The 17,330-nt window shown below is 34.5% G+C and overlaps 1 protein-coding gene across 1 annotated transcript; it reads right to left on the minus strand.

The window, feature by feature from the left end:
* Nucleotides 1–1,476: 1,476 nt before the first annotated feature.
* On the minus strand, nt 1,477–17,330 carry slc46a3 (solute carrier family 46 member 3). The gene is made up of 6 exons (XM_015605345.3): nt 17,183–17,330; nt 15,699–15,912; nt 12,827–13,700; nt 11,139–11,222; nt 9,469–9,625; nt 1,477–5,394 (listed from the first exon to the last, which is right to left on the minus strand). The coding sequence occupies exons 2-6, from the start codon at nt 15,885–15,887 to the stop codon at nt 5,301–5,303; spliced, it is 1,398 nt and encodes a 465-aa protein (XP_015460831.3). The 5' UTR covers nt 15,888–15,912; nt 17,183–17,330; the 3' UTR covers nt 1,477–5,300.

The following is a 17,330-nucleotide window of genomic DNA, read 5'->3' on the forward strand; positions in this document are numbered from 1 at the left end:
AGGAAGGAAAAAGAAAGAAGGCGGCCGAAAGTACAGATATAATTATGAGTTGGCTAATGTTAGTTATCGACATTAACACTCAGTGGCGCTGGAGCAGCCGCAGCAGTGATCAGTCCTGGTGGCTCTTCTAAAGATGAGTCTGAGATTAGAGATGAGCAAAGACAAGGTGAGATCGTTGTTCAAGTATTCAAGGGCGAGCTTCCACCTCCGACCCCCACTAACGTTGATATGTTGCTTCGCGAAGGAGAGATAGAGAGCGCGCGCTGGTGACTGGTAGAATTGCTGCCTATAAATGCGAGTATAGGTAAATTAGCCTTTTGTTTCAGTGCATGTTCTGTAGCCTTTTTTTTACTAACACAGCATAGCTGAAAGTGAAACTCTGTGCTGAGACTTTAATCAATGATCCACCTAGCAATATATATTTCTGCTGCATATATCAATATGTACATAGCCTACCGATATCACTGAAGTAGGCTCAAGTGCACGCTAGTAATATATTAAGCAATCAAGGAATGTATTATTTTTGTCTGGTAAAAAAAAAACCTTAGCAGTGCAGTGCAGTGCAGTGCTGTGCTTAAAAGCTCAAAAATGCTCAATAAATTCATGTTACCAAAGCCAATGAATAATCATGTTAAATAACTGTGATCTCAATATCAATCAAAAATAATTGTGATTATGATTTTTGCCAGAGAGGGAGAGACTTTGCAAACAAAAAGACCCGTCAGATTTTTTTATTTTTTCAATTCTGAGTGTACAGTTGTCTCCTGTCCAAGAGTAAATAAAGAACCAATCATCAATATAATCTGATCTGATTGTAGCTTAAAACCTTATTTATGCTTTTTTAATTTTAAATAAATACCCCTTTTTCACGTTCCTCGTGCACTGGCATGGCTAGGGGCATACTGACATAGAGAGTGTACAGTGCCCAGAATTTGGGTGAATCGCTTAATGAACTTTTACCTTATAAGTTGAAATAAGTTAAATAAAAAAAGAGAAACAGAAGTAGCCTATTTAAATAAAAAAGGATCACGTGAAAGACAAATAAGACACAATATAAAAGTAGAATAAGACGTATTTAATTGAATACTTTCATCAGTTGTATGGCTTTGTATATATTAATTATTTGATTGACTGTATTTTATTGTTGAATAACAACCTAACTTGCAGGAGGCTTGTTTGAAAAACACAGATTTAAAAAGACTTCACATTTTTGTCATTAAACAATTATTAACATAATAGAAATGAGTAAAAAGCAAAATGATTAGTAAAAGCAAGAATATACTTGAGAGTTCATTGTGCATTTTCAGCTTTACTTCCAACTTAATTCTAGTTTGGTATAGATTTCCTTATATTTGTAGAATTATTAAGGGATCTTTTCAGCCAGATAAGTTTAATATTTTGGTTAAGAGTGGTAAAATCTGAAACTTTAAGACTGTCCTCTGCTATATATTTTTTTAAGACACTTTTTTTAACGTGACTTAACTTAACTGTGAGATTTGTTTCTCCAAATAAAATTAACCTGAATTTTATCTAGTTGCCCCATAGCAGATTAAGATAACACAAGACCTTATACGTATAAATCTCTGGCCAGCTGAATATTAAATAGTTGTAAACGGTTTTTAATTTAATTTTATTTTTGTTTGTTTCTGTGTTTGTGATGTTTTTTCTTTTTTTTTTTTGTATATTCTGTGTATTTAACCTATTATTATGTTTATTTAATGCTGTTGTATTGAATTGTACACAAAAAAAAAAAAATATATATATATATATATATATATATATATATATATATATATATATATATATATATATATATAAATAAAAGGTTCTAGTTCACATCACACGCAGATCTTTACCGACCTCTGGTGGCCATAAAGAAAAGGGTTCTAAGTTGCACAACACTTCAGAATGCAGTAAAGAACACTGTACACTGTTTTAACATGTGAAAAAAAATATGGGAAATCAGTACAGACACATGATTAAGGGTCTGCACATGTCAGTACATGTTTAACATGTTTTTTCTTGTTCCTGAAAAACAGCTGTAAGAGGAACATGTAGAGAGAAACACAACAGTAAATCAGCTGGATCACGGATTCTGCTTATTTCTGTTATAAATGTAATTTTAAAGCAGATATGTAATAGGTTAGAAGTTTGGGTGGCCTATACATAGCTCAATATACAAATATCTGAATAGAAAAGCAATCTGAAAAGAAAGAATTCTTGAAGAAGTAACAATGATGTGAAAGAAAAAAGAAGGAAATCTGTTTTAATATGTTGTCCTAAAATGTTAAAATATGGCGTCAATTAGTCACTTACAATCATTCCCTCTCCCTGTAGAAATCTCCAACCACTCAACGTTTTTAGGATGTAAATAAATTATTTTACTGCAGAGAAATAATTAAGGAGTTTAATATTAAAAGACATCATGAAATGAAACATCAATTTAAAAAATCTTAGTTTACACAACACTGTCAAAGGTAAAGATAGTAAGTCAAGTAAAATGCTGTGTAAATGAAAGTAATCAGGAAAATGTATTATTTAAAGTGGTATATTTCATTATTTGTTTTATTACAGAGTCTGTGGCCCGTGACTTCAAATATATTTCTCCTTCTGGCCCCCAACAAAAAAAGTTTGGACTCCCCTGATTTAGTGGACTGCAGATCATCTCTAGGGGAGGGGTCTATAGTGGACTAGCAGTACATGCACTTGCTGTCTAGGAGCAAAACTGGCTTATTGAAGTCTCAACTTAAGTGTGGCGAGCAAATGTTTAAATAATAATGACCCTGCATGTCTGCTGTGCTGAAATCCTTAAAATTATGTGTTTAAAAGCACAGCAGCATTTTTTTCACCTTCAGTATGAAAGCAATAAGAGCCAAAAAGATAAGTGCAAAAAAATTGTTATAAGTAAAACTCGAAAGCTCAAATCACATTCAAACTTGCTAAACATTATATTAACATAATAGAAACTCTGACACGGGCAACACCAATTAGAAAAATAAATGCCATTAAACTGACCAGCTGCTTTATCTGATTTAGACAATTAACTATTTTTTAGCTGAGCTATTGCTCAGGTTTCAGTTTAGGGATTTAGAGTCAGATCTTCACAAATAAAAATGAATAAATTAACATAAAAGGCTTTTTTTTTTCTTGGTGGCCATTATGCTTTCTTGTTATGACCAGGTAGGCCATGAGCAGAGGTGGAAAAAGTACAGAAAAATTGTAATTAAGTAAATTTACCTTTACTTTGCTAAAATTCTACTCAAGTAAAAGTAAAAGTACCCATCTAAAAATCTACTCTGGTAAATATAAAAAGTATTTAATTTAAAATTTACTTTGAGTAAAAGTTACATAGTTACTTTTATTTATTTATAAAATAAATTAAATCATTTTTAAATTAGATAATTTGGACCTTACAGGCAGTATTTTTTCAGACCACCCTATGAAACATTTTTTAAGAACAAGTGGTATAGGTTTCTATGATCCAGGTGACTAAAAACTGTATTTTTATAGTTTTACAGTTAATTATTATATTTTAACTTGCCATTGCTATGCTTTAACTGCTACTTACATGTTTTTTTAACATTCAAGCAAATTGTTTATTGTTCCCAATAAAAACTTAAGGAATTATCATGAAAAACATGAAATCATCCAAAGAAATGTTGGTCGTGCATGCACAGTGCCGTAAAGAAGCACATATCGATGGGTAGCATAACTCAACAGAACACCGGTTCCCCAAAGCACAGCTGATTCACACAGCGTCTCTCCCGCTAACCGTAATAAACACTGCATGGAAGGTTTAGCTGCGCTGCCATGGAGAACAAAACTCAATTTCTTTTTTCATTCTAACAATTTGTTTTTTTCCCCAGCATTTTATTTTTTATTAAGTAATTGGCAGTTTTCCAATGTAGCAATATAAATTACTTGTGTCAAAATGAACTTGAGTAAAAGTAAAATTACCTAATTTAAAAACTACTTTAAAAATTACAAATTACTCAAAAAATCTACTCAATTACAATAATGTGAGTAAATGTAATTAGTTACTTTCCACCTCTGGCCATGAGGGACCTAAGCTACATACAGCTACATAAGATGGGGTGTACATTCAATACAAAAATGAGCCTTAAGAATGACCCATGGCTGGATGCTTGATTTAATGCACTAGTATATTTAAATCTTTAAATGAAATGTTTTTCACACTCACACATCTCTTAGATAAACATGGATCTTTATGGAATCAAACGGGGATTTAACATTTCTATGGCAATGCTCAAAGAACCATCTGTAGCACCTTTGCTTTTAACAACATGAAGAACCTAGGACTAGTTTATAAAAGCATCAAACGGCCTGAAATTTCAAAGTAACATTTGAGTTTAGCTCTTTTAACGGAAGTGATTGACCTGTTTTAGACAGTCATTGACCAGTGAAAGGGGGAATATACTGATAAGGAAAAGTACCAGATGCTTATTGGTTGTTATTCATTTTTAAAATGTACGAATTCCATAGAGTAAACATGTCTGACCTGTAGAAGACAGCTAGCATGACTTTGTCACTAAGTGACATTTATACTTTGTAATTCATTTATTTATTTATAATTAAGTAATTATAAAAGATATATTTTTGAAATATTTATTTTCCCTTTTTATTATATTAAAGCTTAATGGCTCAGTTGACCCTGACTTAAAGATATATACAGGAATTCCAGCATTCTTCATGCCACCAATGTGGCAGCTAGATTGAAAAAAAAATCACTGCAGTTTTTTTTTATATGATTTTCTTTCAATTATTAAAGAGAATGAAAATTAAATTTTGTTATTATCAATAAATAAGACATTTTTCAATTTATCCTCAGAATTGAAGTTGAATTGAATTGAATTGAATTTTTAAAATTCCATTTAACCCTTAAAAAGTTTTCTCCCTTAGAGAAATTGTGATATTTGAAAAGCGTGTTTATGGATATGAACCTTCTGCAAGCAAAAGATCTAAAAATACATTTCCTCACAAATGTACACAACAGTGTAAGCTTCCCCTAAATTCCCTTTCTAAGTCATTTCAGCCATACCCTTAGTAAGCATATTTATTTCTACGCTTACTCAGCAGTTTTTTTTCACTGCGTTCTTGCAGTTTTTGCAGTTTTTGCGAACCCGGAAATGCAAACATACTGTTTAACCAGGCGGGAATTGAAATATACCACTTCTTCAGATAATGTGCAGTCCACATGAAGATCCCTGGCAGCTGCAGACAGAGCATGATAATAATAATAATAATAATAATAATAGTGCTATGGATCTTCCCTTTGCTCCTCAGGCTACAGGTGCATTTTCTGTTGTTTGAGTGTCTTCCACTAAAAGATTCTCTGTGTTATCTTCCTCTCGTAGCCGGAGGCATCGAAGAATGCTGAGGAGAAATAAGACAAAATGTTTTTTGTATGCAAAAGTTCTGAATAATGACATACATTGAAAAGCAAACGTCATGGAACAGGAATTAGTATTATGTCCTATGGAAAATACCACCAGTCTTGATCATTACCACTCAAAGTGCTGTTCACTGTGGGTGGTAATGCCTTCTACTATGTATTCCCAATATGCAGATACGTACATTTTACAAGGCCACTAAAATGTCCATTGGCATGACTCACAGCTTACAAAAAATATATATTTTTAGAATAAGCCTTTAGTTTTATAATACACTATAGGGTAGGGGTCACTAATAGGCGGACCGCGGTCCGGACCCGGACCCAAACCGATAAACTACTGAGAAGGATTTAATTCTGACAGCGTTCATTTAAAGCGGCGGAACGTTTATTGTCTTTATGGTTTACGGGCTTTACAGCGCAGTAAACTCACAGACCAATCACGTGTGCTGTAAAAAAAAACGCTCTCCTTTGCCAATCAGATCTGTGCAGATGCGAGAGGGCGGAGCCACACAGGCGAAGCAGACGGTGAGAAGCTGCAGTCGGAGAATAAAGCGAGAAAAGCTAAAACAGATGGTGCGCACCAGACAAATAAATTAAAATACTACCTTTATAAAACATACTAACAGTAATGTAACCGAGCGGTGTTACTTGGAGGAATTAAAGAGAAACAACCGAGACAAGAGTCCAAAATATTCCACTTTACTCCACCTGATCAGAACAACTCAGCAAGAAAAAAAACTCTCTCTACTCCCAAAACAACCCTACCTCAAAACCACGGCAACCCCCAGGCGACAAAAATCCTTGGCAACTTCCCCCATCAGTTTTACCCACAACATAATAAAGTCTGATACAGTAATAATATTAAATTAAATAAAACTACTGTTTTAAAAAAAAAAAAGCTGATATTTTGTCCAGGTTCACCAAACATTTCTCCATATATTGTATGATTTGTCATTCATGTAATTATTATTATGACAGGCAGGCCTAAATCTAATATAAATAAAATAAAATAGAATAAATATAGCATTTTTAAACAAAGTGAACATACAGATTCACATTAATTGACTTGATAAGTCAAATTATTGAGGGTGTTTCCATTTATTTTATGATAGGTTGATAATGTAATTATTGTGACAGGCCTATTTAAAACAATACATATTGCTGAAATATACTATAGTATGTGTAATTTGTTTTTTTCTTTCAGTTGTTGATGATATAGAACACTGACAGAACTACTATAGGCTTCTTCAGTATACAGGATATATTTCTGAATCATAACACAAGTTAAAAATGGCGACGGTCCGGACCTCGGCCTGACTATTTTTTTCTAACTGGACCGAACTGAATTCTAATTAAATACCCCTGCTATAGGGGGACACCTGCTCATTTACTGTTTGTTCCTAAATTAAGGATTTTAAAAAGAGTTTATCCAGTTTTGTTTGGACTTACTTTCTCTACTATTATATTTTGAAATAGTGTGCTTTTTTTAATGTTTGCTATGGAGCCAATAAGTTTATGTTTGTCTGCTTGAGAGGCCCTATTGAGGATTTGCCTTGCCTTTCTTACCAGCGTATGAATTAAAGCTCTCTGAGTTTTCTCGGTCTTACGATCTCATTTTAATCGTGACAATTTCTGCTAATTTTGACTACATTTTAAAATGGCTTGGCTATTTTAACTACACTTCCTCACCCTTGTGGGCATCAATTACTTTCATTTTCAGATCTTTATGCAAACACTGAGCCTTTGCAATGCTCAGGGTGTGCAAACTATTGTGCAGTTTATGTTGATATTTTGTACATTAGGATTTGTCAAAAATAGTGTTTTATATTCATCTGTTTACCTACAGAGGCATTGTTTATAAACTTTGTTTTATCCAGGAGTGCCCAAATGTTCACTTACAGCTATATATGTGCACTCATAAAGAGGAAATAAGAACCAACAGCGGCCAGAACAGCAAAAACAGATTTGGTTTCATTTCCCAGAAATTTGCAGGTGTTCTCCAGTTAAAGTTCAGGGCTTGGAAAGGTTTTACGTGTCACAAAACCAGTCACACAAGGTACTTTAGTGATTGTGGCTGGTCGTGTTTCAGAGCAGAACACACATTTGTGCTTTTCAGGCTCATTGTTTATCTTAGGTTGTACAGGAGACCCAACCTCACCCTTACTCTTCAGTGAAAGTCAGTCAGGTATAAATCTGTTTGGTTAAACAGCATTTACCTTTTTTAACATAATGAAAGTGCATACATAAATCTGTTCAGTTCACTACTATGGATTTTATGTGGCTGTGGTTAAAAATAATAAAATAAAAAAATATGATCTTCTAAGTATCTCAAATATCAAGACTATGTTCAGACTGCCTGTCCGAATGAGATTTGTGGCATATCTCGATTGAAGAACTAGAGACCACATGAAAACTGGATCCAAACCACTTTTGGATGTGTTTAACCCTTGTGTGGCGTTCAGGTCTGTGGGACCCGTTTGCATTTTTCATCAAATGACACTAAAAAAATATTTTTTCTAACTCAAACTCATTGGCATTGGCTCATTTTTTGTGAAAAACATATATCAAAACACATTTTTGATAAACACACACTGTACCCCCCCCCCCCACACACACACACACACATTTATATTACATACAGTATGTTTGGCCAAGGGCTAATAAACATTGCTTCATTTGTAAATTTGAAACTAAACAAATTTTCTACTCATATCTTGAGTTTAATTCATTTTCTTTTACATTTTATTAAAAAAACTAATAAAAAAAGAGTAGCACTTTTTTAAAGAAATGTAACATAAGAAAGGTAAAGGGCAAATATTAACCATGTAAGCTGTTTATATTGCTTGCAATTTAGGTGAAGCAAGTATGTGTAAAGCATTTTAATGTAAAATTGCTTAATTTTGCTGAATTAAATGCAAGTAACAAAGTAAACGAGTAACAAAAATATGAACACCACACAAGGGTTAAAATGTGATTACATTCAGCTTTGTAGAGATGCATTTCGCTCTAAGGGTTTCACTTAGTTCAATCGGTTGTTTAATAAGCTAGCATGCACACAACAGCTAAAAAGTATGAGATGTGATGCACAAAAATAAAACAAATATATATATAAGAATATATATTAAGAATAAAAACAACTTCTTAAGGATCTGTCAACACCCTGAAAACATAGCTATTGAAAATACCCTATCTTTGGGCTTGAAAAAATCTGGCTAACAAGATACCAGTTTGTATACGTTTATAAACGTTTCAAATAGTGCTGTCAGACGATTTTTTAAAATTTATCAAATTAATTACATGCTATGTCACTTTTATTGGCTTTCATTTTATTTTACATTTTTATTGTACCTTAAATTCTGCACCCTCAGCCATCTGTTGCACCATGAAGAAAATGACCATAAACCATTAAAACTACACATTAAACTATGGTAATATTGTGATTATCGTAAGTTTTAACAAGGAAAATACTCAGATTCTCAGCCCTCTGTTTTGAATGTGCCTCTGAAAAATGTTGGTTTGAAGGGTCATATACTTGTTATTTTCAGGAGGTTCTAGACTACTCAAATATGCCTTGAACCATAACCTTCTTTTTTCTTTTTTTTTACATTAATAGATGAAATATGTTGTTCTGTAATTATAACACTATATTGAAACATTAACAAACCTTTGACCATATTTTTGTCAAATATTTACTTAGTGAATTCAAATAAAATAAAATACTCCAAATATTAAAGTTCTTTCTCTATTGTTTTAGTATGGTTTAAAATAATCTGACAGGAGACATTTATTATGAAGACCAAAATGGCTTTAAAATTTGCTATAATTACTAATGTCTAACCGATGTTTTTTTCATGTAATTAAATAATCAAAACTAATGCAGTAATGTGACTAATACGTTTTAAAATGTATAAGTATACTTTGTACACCAGGGTTAGGGTTCTTCACACGTCTCAAAAATGACTCATATAAAACCAAAAACTGTTATTTTATGTCCTTGCTCAAAGGAAACTTTGTTGCACCATTTATTATAAAAATGTGGCTTTAAACATACTTACCCCAGCAGAGCCATTGGAATGAGGCAGATTCCAGCAGCCAGGAGGAAGGCAAAGCCAGGAAACCAGGCCACTGTGCTGCTGTAGACACTGTTAAAAGCTGCACTCCCTAAATTAGTGCTTAGGCTATCAACGAACGCTACCCAAGCGAAGAGAGCTCCTGAAACATGCAGAGAAAAACAAATATTAACTTTGCTCCCGAGACCTCATAACTGTTATGCTATTGATCAATACCAACCCCAGTCATGCGATTCACTTGTTTGGGTTTTTTTTCTGCCCTTTAACAACAGACCCAGCTATTGAAGGGTTTGATCATTAGCTAAGTTAAAATACATTACATTACATTTGGCAGATGCTTTTGTCCAAAGCGACTTACAATAGTGAAGCACAAAAGTAGTAGAAGTTAAAGATAAAAACATCTTTAGACAGGGCCTAAAGGAGGTCAAAGGATAATTATGTGATAGAGGAGTGAAGGAGGGGAAGAAGGAAATGAGGTTAGAAGTAGTTAGTGTGTTAGAGGTGTTAGGAGAGTAAGTGCTCTTTGAAGAGCTCTGTCTTCAGGAGTTTATTAAAGATAGTGAGAGATTCTCCTGATCTGGTAGTAGAAGGTAGTTAGTTAGAGGTGTTAGGAGAGTAAGTGCTCTTTGAAGAGCTCTGTCTTCAGGAGTTTATTATTAAAGACAGTGAGAGATTCTCCTGATCTGGTAGTAGAAGGTAGTTAGTTAGAGGTGTTAGGAGAGTAAGTGCTCTTTGAAGAGCTCTGTCTTCAGGAGTTTATTAAAAATAGTGAGAGATTCTCCTGATCTGGAAGTAGTCATCCTCAAGTCTTTTTGTTCATAGTTGAAGTATGGTTTCTTCCTGTGATGCTAATAGGGGCTGTATTAAGTAAGTAAGTAACAGTATTATTGTCTAAGCGACGGCTATTGTCTAACCGACATATTAGTTTAATTGAATACGTTTTTGTGTATCTTTACTAAAGTATTTCCATTTTTTTGTTCCATTTTACTTTAATTTGGCAGTATTTAAATTCCAAACATTATACTTTTTACTCCACTACATTACTGTAAATCATAACACTGGTTCCTTTTGTCTTGTAAGGGACTGATGTATCCTCCGCCCTTTGCTTACGCCCACTGGTTCTTTGGCCTGCGCCAGCAGGATTAAGACTTCTGGTGTTCACACAATGCAACTGCATAACATTTCATAAACAGAACATCAAATCGTATGTTGCCACGATGCACATTGACAATTTTTAAATATATATATTTTTTCAATGCATTTTACAGCCCAGTGGAGATTAGCACCAATATGCCAGATCACCTATGGTCTTTATTAGACACTCATCTAAATTATTGCTATTCCAATAGGACAATGCGTACGCACATACCGCCGTCGTCTCAAGAGCTTGTCTTAAAGACACAGATTGTTAAATATGTGAAATGCAATTTTTTGAACTCTCGTTTTTTTCTTTTAACTCATTTTCTATTGCTGCCTGTTTAAGAGTTAAAGAATGTAAGTGATGAAGAAGATTAAAAAAGCTGTGGACACTTGAGTTGACATGTTTTCCTGAGTGCAAAACCATGAAAAACAACAACAGGAGAAAGAGGAGAGCACTCGTGGGACAGACGCTTGACTGGATAAGAGCTTTTAGTTTCGGAGCATTAGCTGCTTACCCTGCTCAGACTTTGAAACCACCTTTGACATCATAGAGCGCAAAACAGGGAATGGCATGATGGCCAAAACCATCGGTATCCTCACTGCAGAGAAAAGATCACATATGTCACATATTAGCTTAACCCACACATTGTACATATGAAGGGATTTCCACTATCCAATAATTACATGTTACAAATTAAAGAGTTATTAATCAGAAAAAAACATTAATCTAATGTACATGTCAGCTGATTAAAGCTGAACCATGATACTCTGAATCTATAATGTGTAACTTATTATATTCACACTGATTAGCCATAACATTAGTACCACTGACTGGTGTTACACTGATTGTCATCTGACAAAAGTGGATATACATATTAGGCAGCAGCAAATAAACAGACAGGTCTTAATGGTGAAGTTTACACGATCGATCAAAAGGTGAATATATTAGGCAGGAAGTGAACAATCAGTCATTAATGGTGATGTATTAAAATAAGAAAAAGTGAATGTTGTCGGTCAAAAGGTGGACATACATATTCGGCAGCAGCAAGGAACATTCAGTTCTTAATGATGATGTATTAAAAACAAGAAAAAAAACTGTATTGTAATCAGTCAAAAGGTTGATGGATATTAGGCAGCGGCAAGGAACAGTCATTTCTTAATGGTGATAGTGTAAAATAAAGGAAAAAAACTATACTGTCGTCAGTCAAAAGGTGGATATACATATTACGAAGCCGCAAGGAAGTCATTTCTTAATGGTGATGTATTCAAATTAAATTAAAAATAGGTCAAAAGGTGGCTATACATATTTTGCAGGGAGAGAACAGTCAGTTCTTAACGGTGATTTTGTAAAAACAAGGAAGAAAACAGTACTGTTGTTAGTCAAATGGTAGATATACATAGTCAGCAGCAAGGAACAGTCAGTTCTTAATGATAATATACTAAAATCAAGAAACAAAAACATAAGAGGTCAAGCATAAGAATCTGAGGCACCTTTAGATTTTAAAATTTAAAGAGTAGCTTATATAACGAGAAACAGTGAAACAAAATCTTTTTTTTCTCCAAAAAAGCGGCATCAATTTTCAGTTTTACAGATAAATGAAAAAGCTTATCAAAATAGAAAAATAAAACATGATAACAAATCTGGTATACCGTATTTTTTGCACTATAAGGCAATACCATATTTGCACTACTGTTTTATACGGGTTCTGTTTATACTTGTACTGTCATCCCATCTTAATCACCCCCATCACTATTGCAGTATTGTCTTCTGTATTAAGTATGTGTATTTGTGTATTGAACATATAGTGTCTGTCATTCTTTTTATTATATATCTTATTTTCACCCCCCATCATTATTGCACTATTGTCTTCTGTCTCACGTATTTCTACTGTGACCTTATTGTATTGTACACATAATGCCTTCCATTCTTATATATATATATATATATATATATATTTCTGTACTTGCTGTAATTTTTGGGAAGAAGAGTAACGTAATTTCAATTCTCTGTATGTCCTCTACATATGCAGTATTGACAATAAAAACTACTTGATTTGACTTGACTTGATATGTTAACTGTGCAGCAGAGGTTCATATTATGCAAAATTGGATTGGAGGACACTTTATAAACAGCCTGCTTGAAAGTGAATTAACATGCATTCCACTTTCAGGAAAAAGGCAACACTTTGCAAACAATGCTTACCAAGGAACATCATTAGTGTAGTTTTGGCAAAGGCCATCATCACCATTCCTGTGAAAACAGACAGCATTCCAATGAAAACGATGACCAGCTCTGGCAGGCAGCGGGAAAGGAAATACACGCCAACGAAACTGGTGACAAACACTGTGGTGGAGAGAGCCGAGGCGTAGCCGATGAGGATCTCGCTCCAGCAGAGCGGCTCGTTAAGCACATACAGCGTGACCACGGTTAGGCCTCCAAAATTGGCGAAGCTGAAGGTGGAGATGATGGTTATGAGGAAGACCAGCAGAACATTCCTCCTTCTGCTGCCCAGAGCAAAGAGGTTATAAATGCCAAACGTCAGCCTCCGTATTGCTTCACCGCAGGTTCTATTGTCCTCGGCCACTGAGCTTTCGATCACCCTGCTTTCCTCCAGGAAGAAAACTGAATACAGCAAGTTGACCAGATGGACAGTGCCTGCAGTGACGAGGGGCCAGTTAAAGCCAGTTTCCCTCAGGAAGTAGCCAGACGAGATTAAAGCTACTCCAGAGAACAGCCCAATCACCATGTCCACCCCAGCCATGCGCAGGGTCTTCTGCTTGCCATCCTCACACAGGTCAGCTACGTAGGAGAAGCAGCCGCCCAACATGGTGCCTATGCCACCAAACAGGGAGCTGACAAAGGAGGCAATAATGAGCAGGTAGAGGTTGAGCTCAAAGAATGACACTGCGAGGAATGCCAGGCAGTAGACCAGGGAGCCGACGAGCGGGAGGATGATGGTTATCTTTCGGCCCCGTTGGTCACTGTAGGCCACGAGGACGAGGGTCGCGATTAGACTCGGGATCAAAGAGAAGAGCTCAGAATACATGGAGAACAGCGAGGCTGCTTGCTGCACCTCCTGAGGAAACAAAACAGAAATTCCCAAACTCAGAAACTCAGATAAGCCCAGACCAATGTGGACACTAGTCCAAATCTAGCCTGTTAATCAATACCTCTAACACTTCTGGAAACAAGAGAACAAAGACGACGTTCATGATGTTAAAACAGCAGTGGTGAAACAGGAAACTTGAAGTTAAAGAAAGAATAACTGTCTGCTCTTGTTCCTATTATTATCTAAAGGAATTAAGTAAGACGTGCACTCAAAACCACAACAGGTGCAAATCTTAAAAAAAAAAAAAAAAACTACATCAGACACTAAGACATTAAAAGTAGGGGTGGGCGATATGGCTCTAAAATGATATCACTTTACTTCAGGGTATTTTTACGATAACGATATACTTGGTTATATAGAAAAACTAAAATAATTAATTCATTTCAGAAATATAGTATAATAGTATAACAGTATAATCATAATGTAGAAAAATTAATAATATAGCATAAAATAATATAATGCAGCAAATAATATTGCAGAATATTTAGTGCATGCATATAAACTGCAAACTAAAACAATTATACAATAAATACACCTAAAGCTTCACAGTAAATAATAGACTACTTTTAAGACAGAACAGCCCTATTATCACGATATGGATTTTTAATATCATGATATTTCTGTGTCACGATATAATATTGCCCACCCCTTATTAAAAGACAACATCATTTATTCAAATATGTTAAATCCAAATAAGCTCAAATGTAATTTAGAACAACAGTGGATATGAGTTTCAGTACTAGTCAAAAGTTAGGGACACACCTTCTCTTTCTCGTTTTTATTTTTTTTTTATTTTATTTTTTTTGCTACATTGCAATTAATACGGAAGTCATCCAGACAATGAAGGAATACATAAGGGACCATGTAGTAAGTGTTGCATTTAGCTGCTCTTATCACGGGAGCTATTTATTTGTGGTTTTTGAGGCTGGTAACTCTGATGAACTTATCCTGTGCAACAAAGGTAACTTTAGGTGTTCCTTTCCTCAGACATTCCTGATGAGAGCCAGTTTCATCGTACAAGTTACATTGTTACATCGTACAACTTTTTTGATGGTCTCTGTGACTTGGCTAGAGGATGTTTTTAAATTCTTGAAATTTTTCAGATTGACTGACCTTCATTCCTTAAAGTATTTTTTTCTTTACTTAGTTGAGAAGTTCTTACCATAATATGGATTAGAACATTACTCAAATAGGACTATTCACTGTATACCTGTAACTCTACCTCTTCACTTCACAACTGATGCTCTCAAACACACTAAGAGAAGCAAGAAATTCAAGTAATTAACTCTTGATGAGTTCAGCACAGCTGAATTCCAGGTAACTCTACCCCAATAACCCTTGTGTGGTGTTCGGGTCTGTGGGACCCGTTTTCATTTTTCATCAAACTCATTGGCATTGGCTCATTTTTTGTGAAAAACATATATCAAAACATATTTTCGATAAACACACACTGTACACCCCCCCCCCACACACACACATTTATATTACATACAGTATGTTTGGCCAAGGGCTAATAAACATTGCTTCATTTGTAAATTTGAAACTAAACAAATTTTCTACTCATATCTTGAGTTTAATTCATTTTCTTTTACATTTTATTAAAAAACTAATAAAAAAAGAGTAGCACTTTTTAAAAGAAATGTAACATAAGAAAGGTAAAGGGCAAATATTAACCATGTAAGCTGTTTATATTGCTTGCAATTTAGGTGAAGCGAGCATGTGTAAAGCATTTTTATGTAAAATTGCTTAATTTTGCTGAATTAAATACAAGTAACAAAGTAAACGAGTAACAAACAATATGAACACCACACAAGGGTTAAGCTGACTGAGAAAACTTGAAGAATCTAAATATAAAATATACTCTGCTTTGTTTTTAAATTATGAAAAAACTTTTGACTGATACTGTAAGTAAATCTATAAAAATCTCTACAAATTAGGAGAAAATGTGGATGGACAAAACCTTACGTAATGGTGGCTGGTATGATTGCTGCTGTTGGTGTCACATCTTGAAGACGTGTCCAGTGCGGGATAGGACGTGTTGGTAATCTCCTGCCACAGTCGGCGGTACACATACTGCTGCACCAGGGGGTACAACAGGAAACAGGCAAAGGAGTACACGGCAACCACCGGTTCCACAAAGTAAAACTTCTTCATTCCCGCTCATACGGACTCATACAGACTGTAGATGAATAAAACAAAAGAGACTGCTTTCTTAATTATCCACAACCAAAATGAAACATTAGGGAAACTTTCTGAGCAAATCATTTTTAGAATATGTTCTGGGAATGTTTACAGAGAAGTCGGAAAATGTTCTCATATCATTCAGACATTCTTAGAATATAAGGTGTCATTGCAATTTAGGAGATTTAGGTGACGTTCTGGAAATATTCTTGTAACTTTGTAAAAAATTTTCTGGGGATGTTAAGAAAACATCAAAAACTGGACAAATTTACATTAAAGAAAGATTGCTATGCAACCTATGCAAGGTACGGTATGGCATGGGGTAGTAACCAAAAGCTGTAAAACCAAATGTTTTCAAATCTTATTACAGTTTTTAAAATTTAAATCCAGAATTCAGTGGAATTGCAATTAATATTTTATGTAAAAAAAAAAAGATTTTGTAGGACACAAACATTAAAAACTACAATGTCCTGAAGCAATCCATTTTTTTTTAGTGATTAATTTTAATGCACATTTCAGATGTTCAAAATAAAGATTGTCCTGTTTCTATGTGTCCAGCTACTATATGCGTCTGCAAATTTATGGTATGGAATTGTGTAATAACCAAAAGCTGTAAAACCAAATGTTCTCACATCTTATTAAATATGTTGCATTTGAGCAACGTTTTGTAGATTAATTTTGTTAAGTCCATCATAATAAAGCAATGATGATTCAAAAAAGCAGCTTGTTATAACAAAAATTGCCCAAAAAACACAAATTAATTCAAAGTAAACACTTACTTAAACATTTTTGCTGCAGTAAGTCTTAATAGTAATCTCTCTTTAGTGAATTTAGCTGTAAATTGTGGCCCATGCATTAAATAAGCCATTAGATATTTAATATTTAGAACGTGAATTTTGTAATATTCAGATTCTGGAGTAATCCAGGAGTAAGTTGTAGTACAAGGTCTGTTTTGCATTTGGTTTCACAACTCTGTACAAATATAACTTACACCGCCAGTCAGTTAAGCTATAGTAAATTAGCTGCACTTGACGGCGTTAGCTTGTTACACAGATAACGTTACATTTCCTAGGGTAAATAAACGTATTTAACATTTATATTAAACGTATTTAACAATTATATTATCTGTAGAAGACACAGACTGCAGCGCCCGTGTAATATTCTGCATCATATTCTCCAGTTATCAGCTCTCCGTGACCTTTTAAAACGTCTCTCTCTCTGTTTTTCTCATTATTCTCAGCTTTAGAATAAAGTACAGTCTCGCTAACCTGTAGCTGAAGGGTGTTCGCGCTGAAATACTGCAAGTAGAGACGGAGGTGACCCTCTATAGACGAGCTGCTCACTCGCTGGTCACTCCGCGATGCTCCGACACTCCGAGAAACTAGTTTGACCGCATATGTAACTGTTGTGTTCCTG

Source organism: Astyanax mexicanus, chromosome 20 (assembly GCF_023375975.1).
Source record: "Astyanax mexicanus isolate ESR-SI-001 chromosome 20, AstMex3_surface, whole genome shotgun sequence".
Taxonomy (NCBI): Eukaryota; Metazoa; Chordata; class Actinopteri; order Characiformes; family Acestrorhamphidae; genus Astyanax; species Astyanax mexicanus.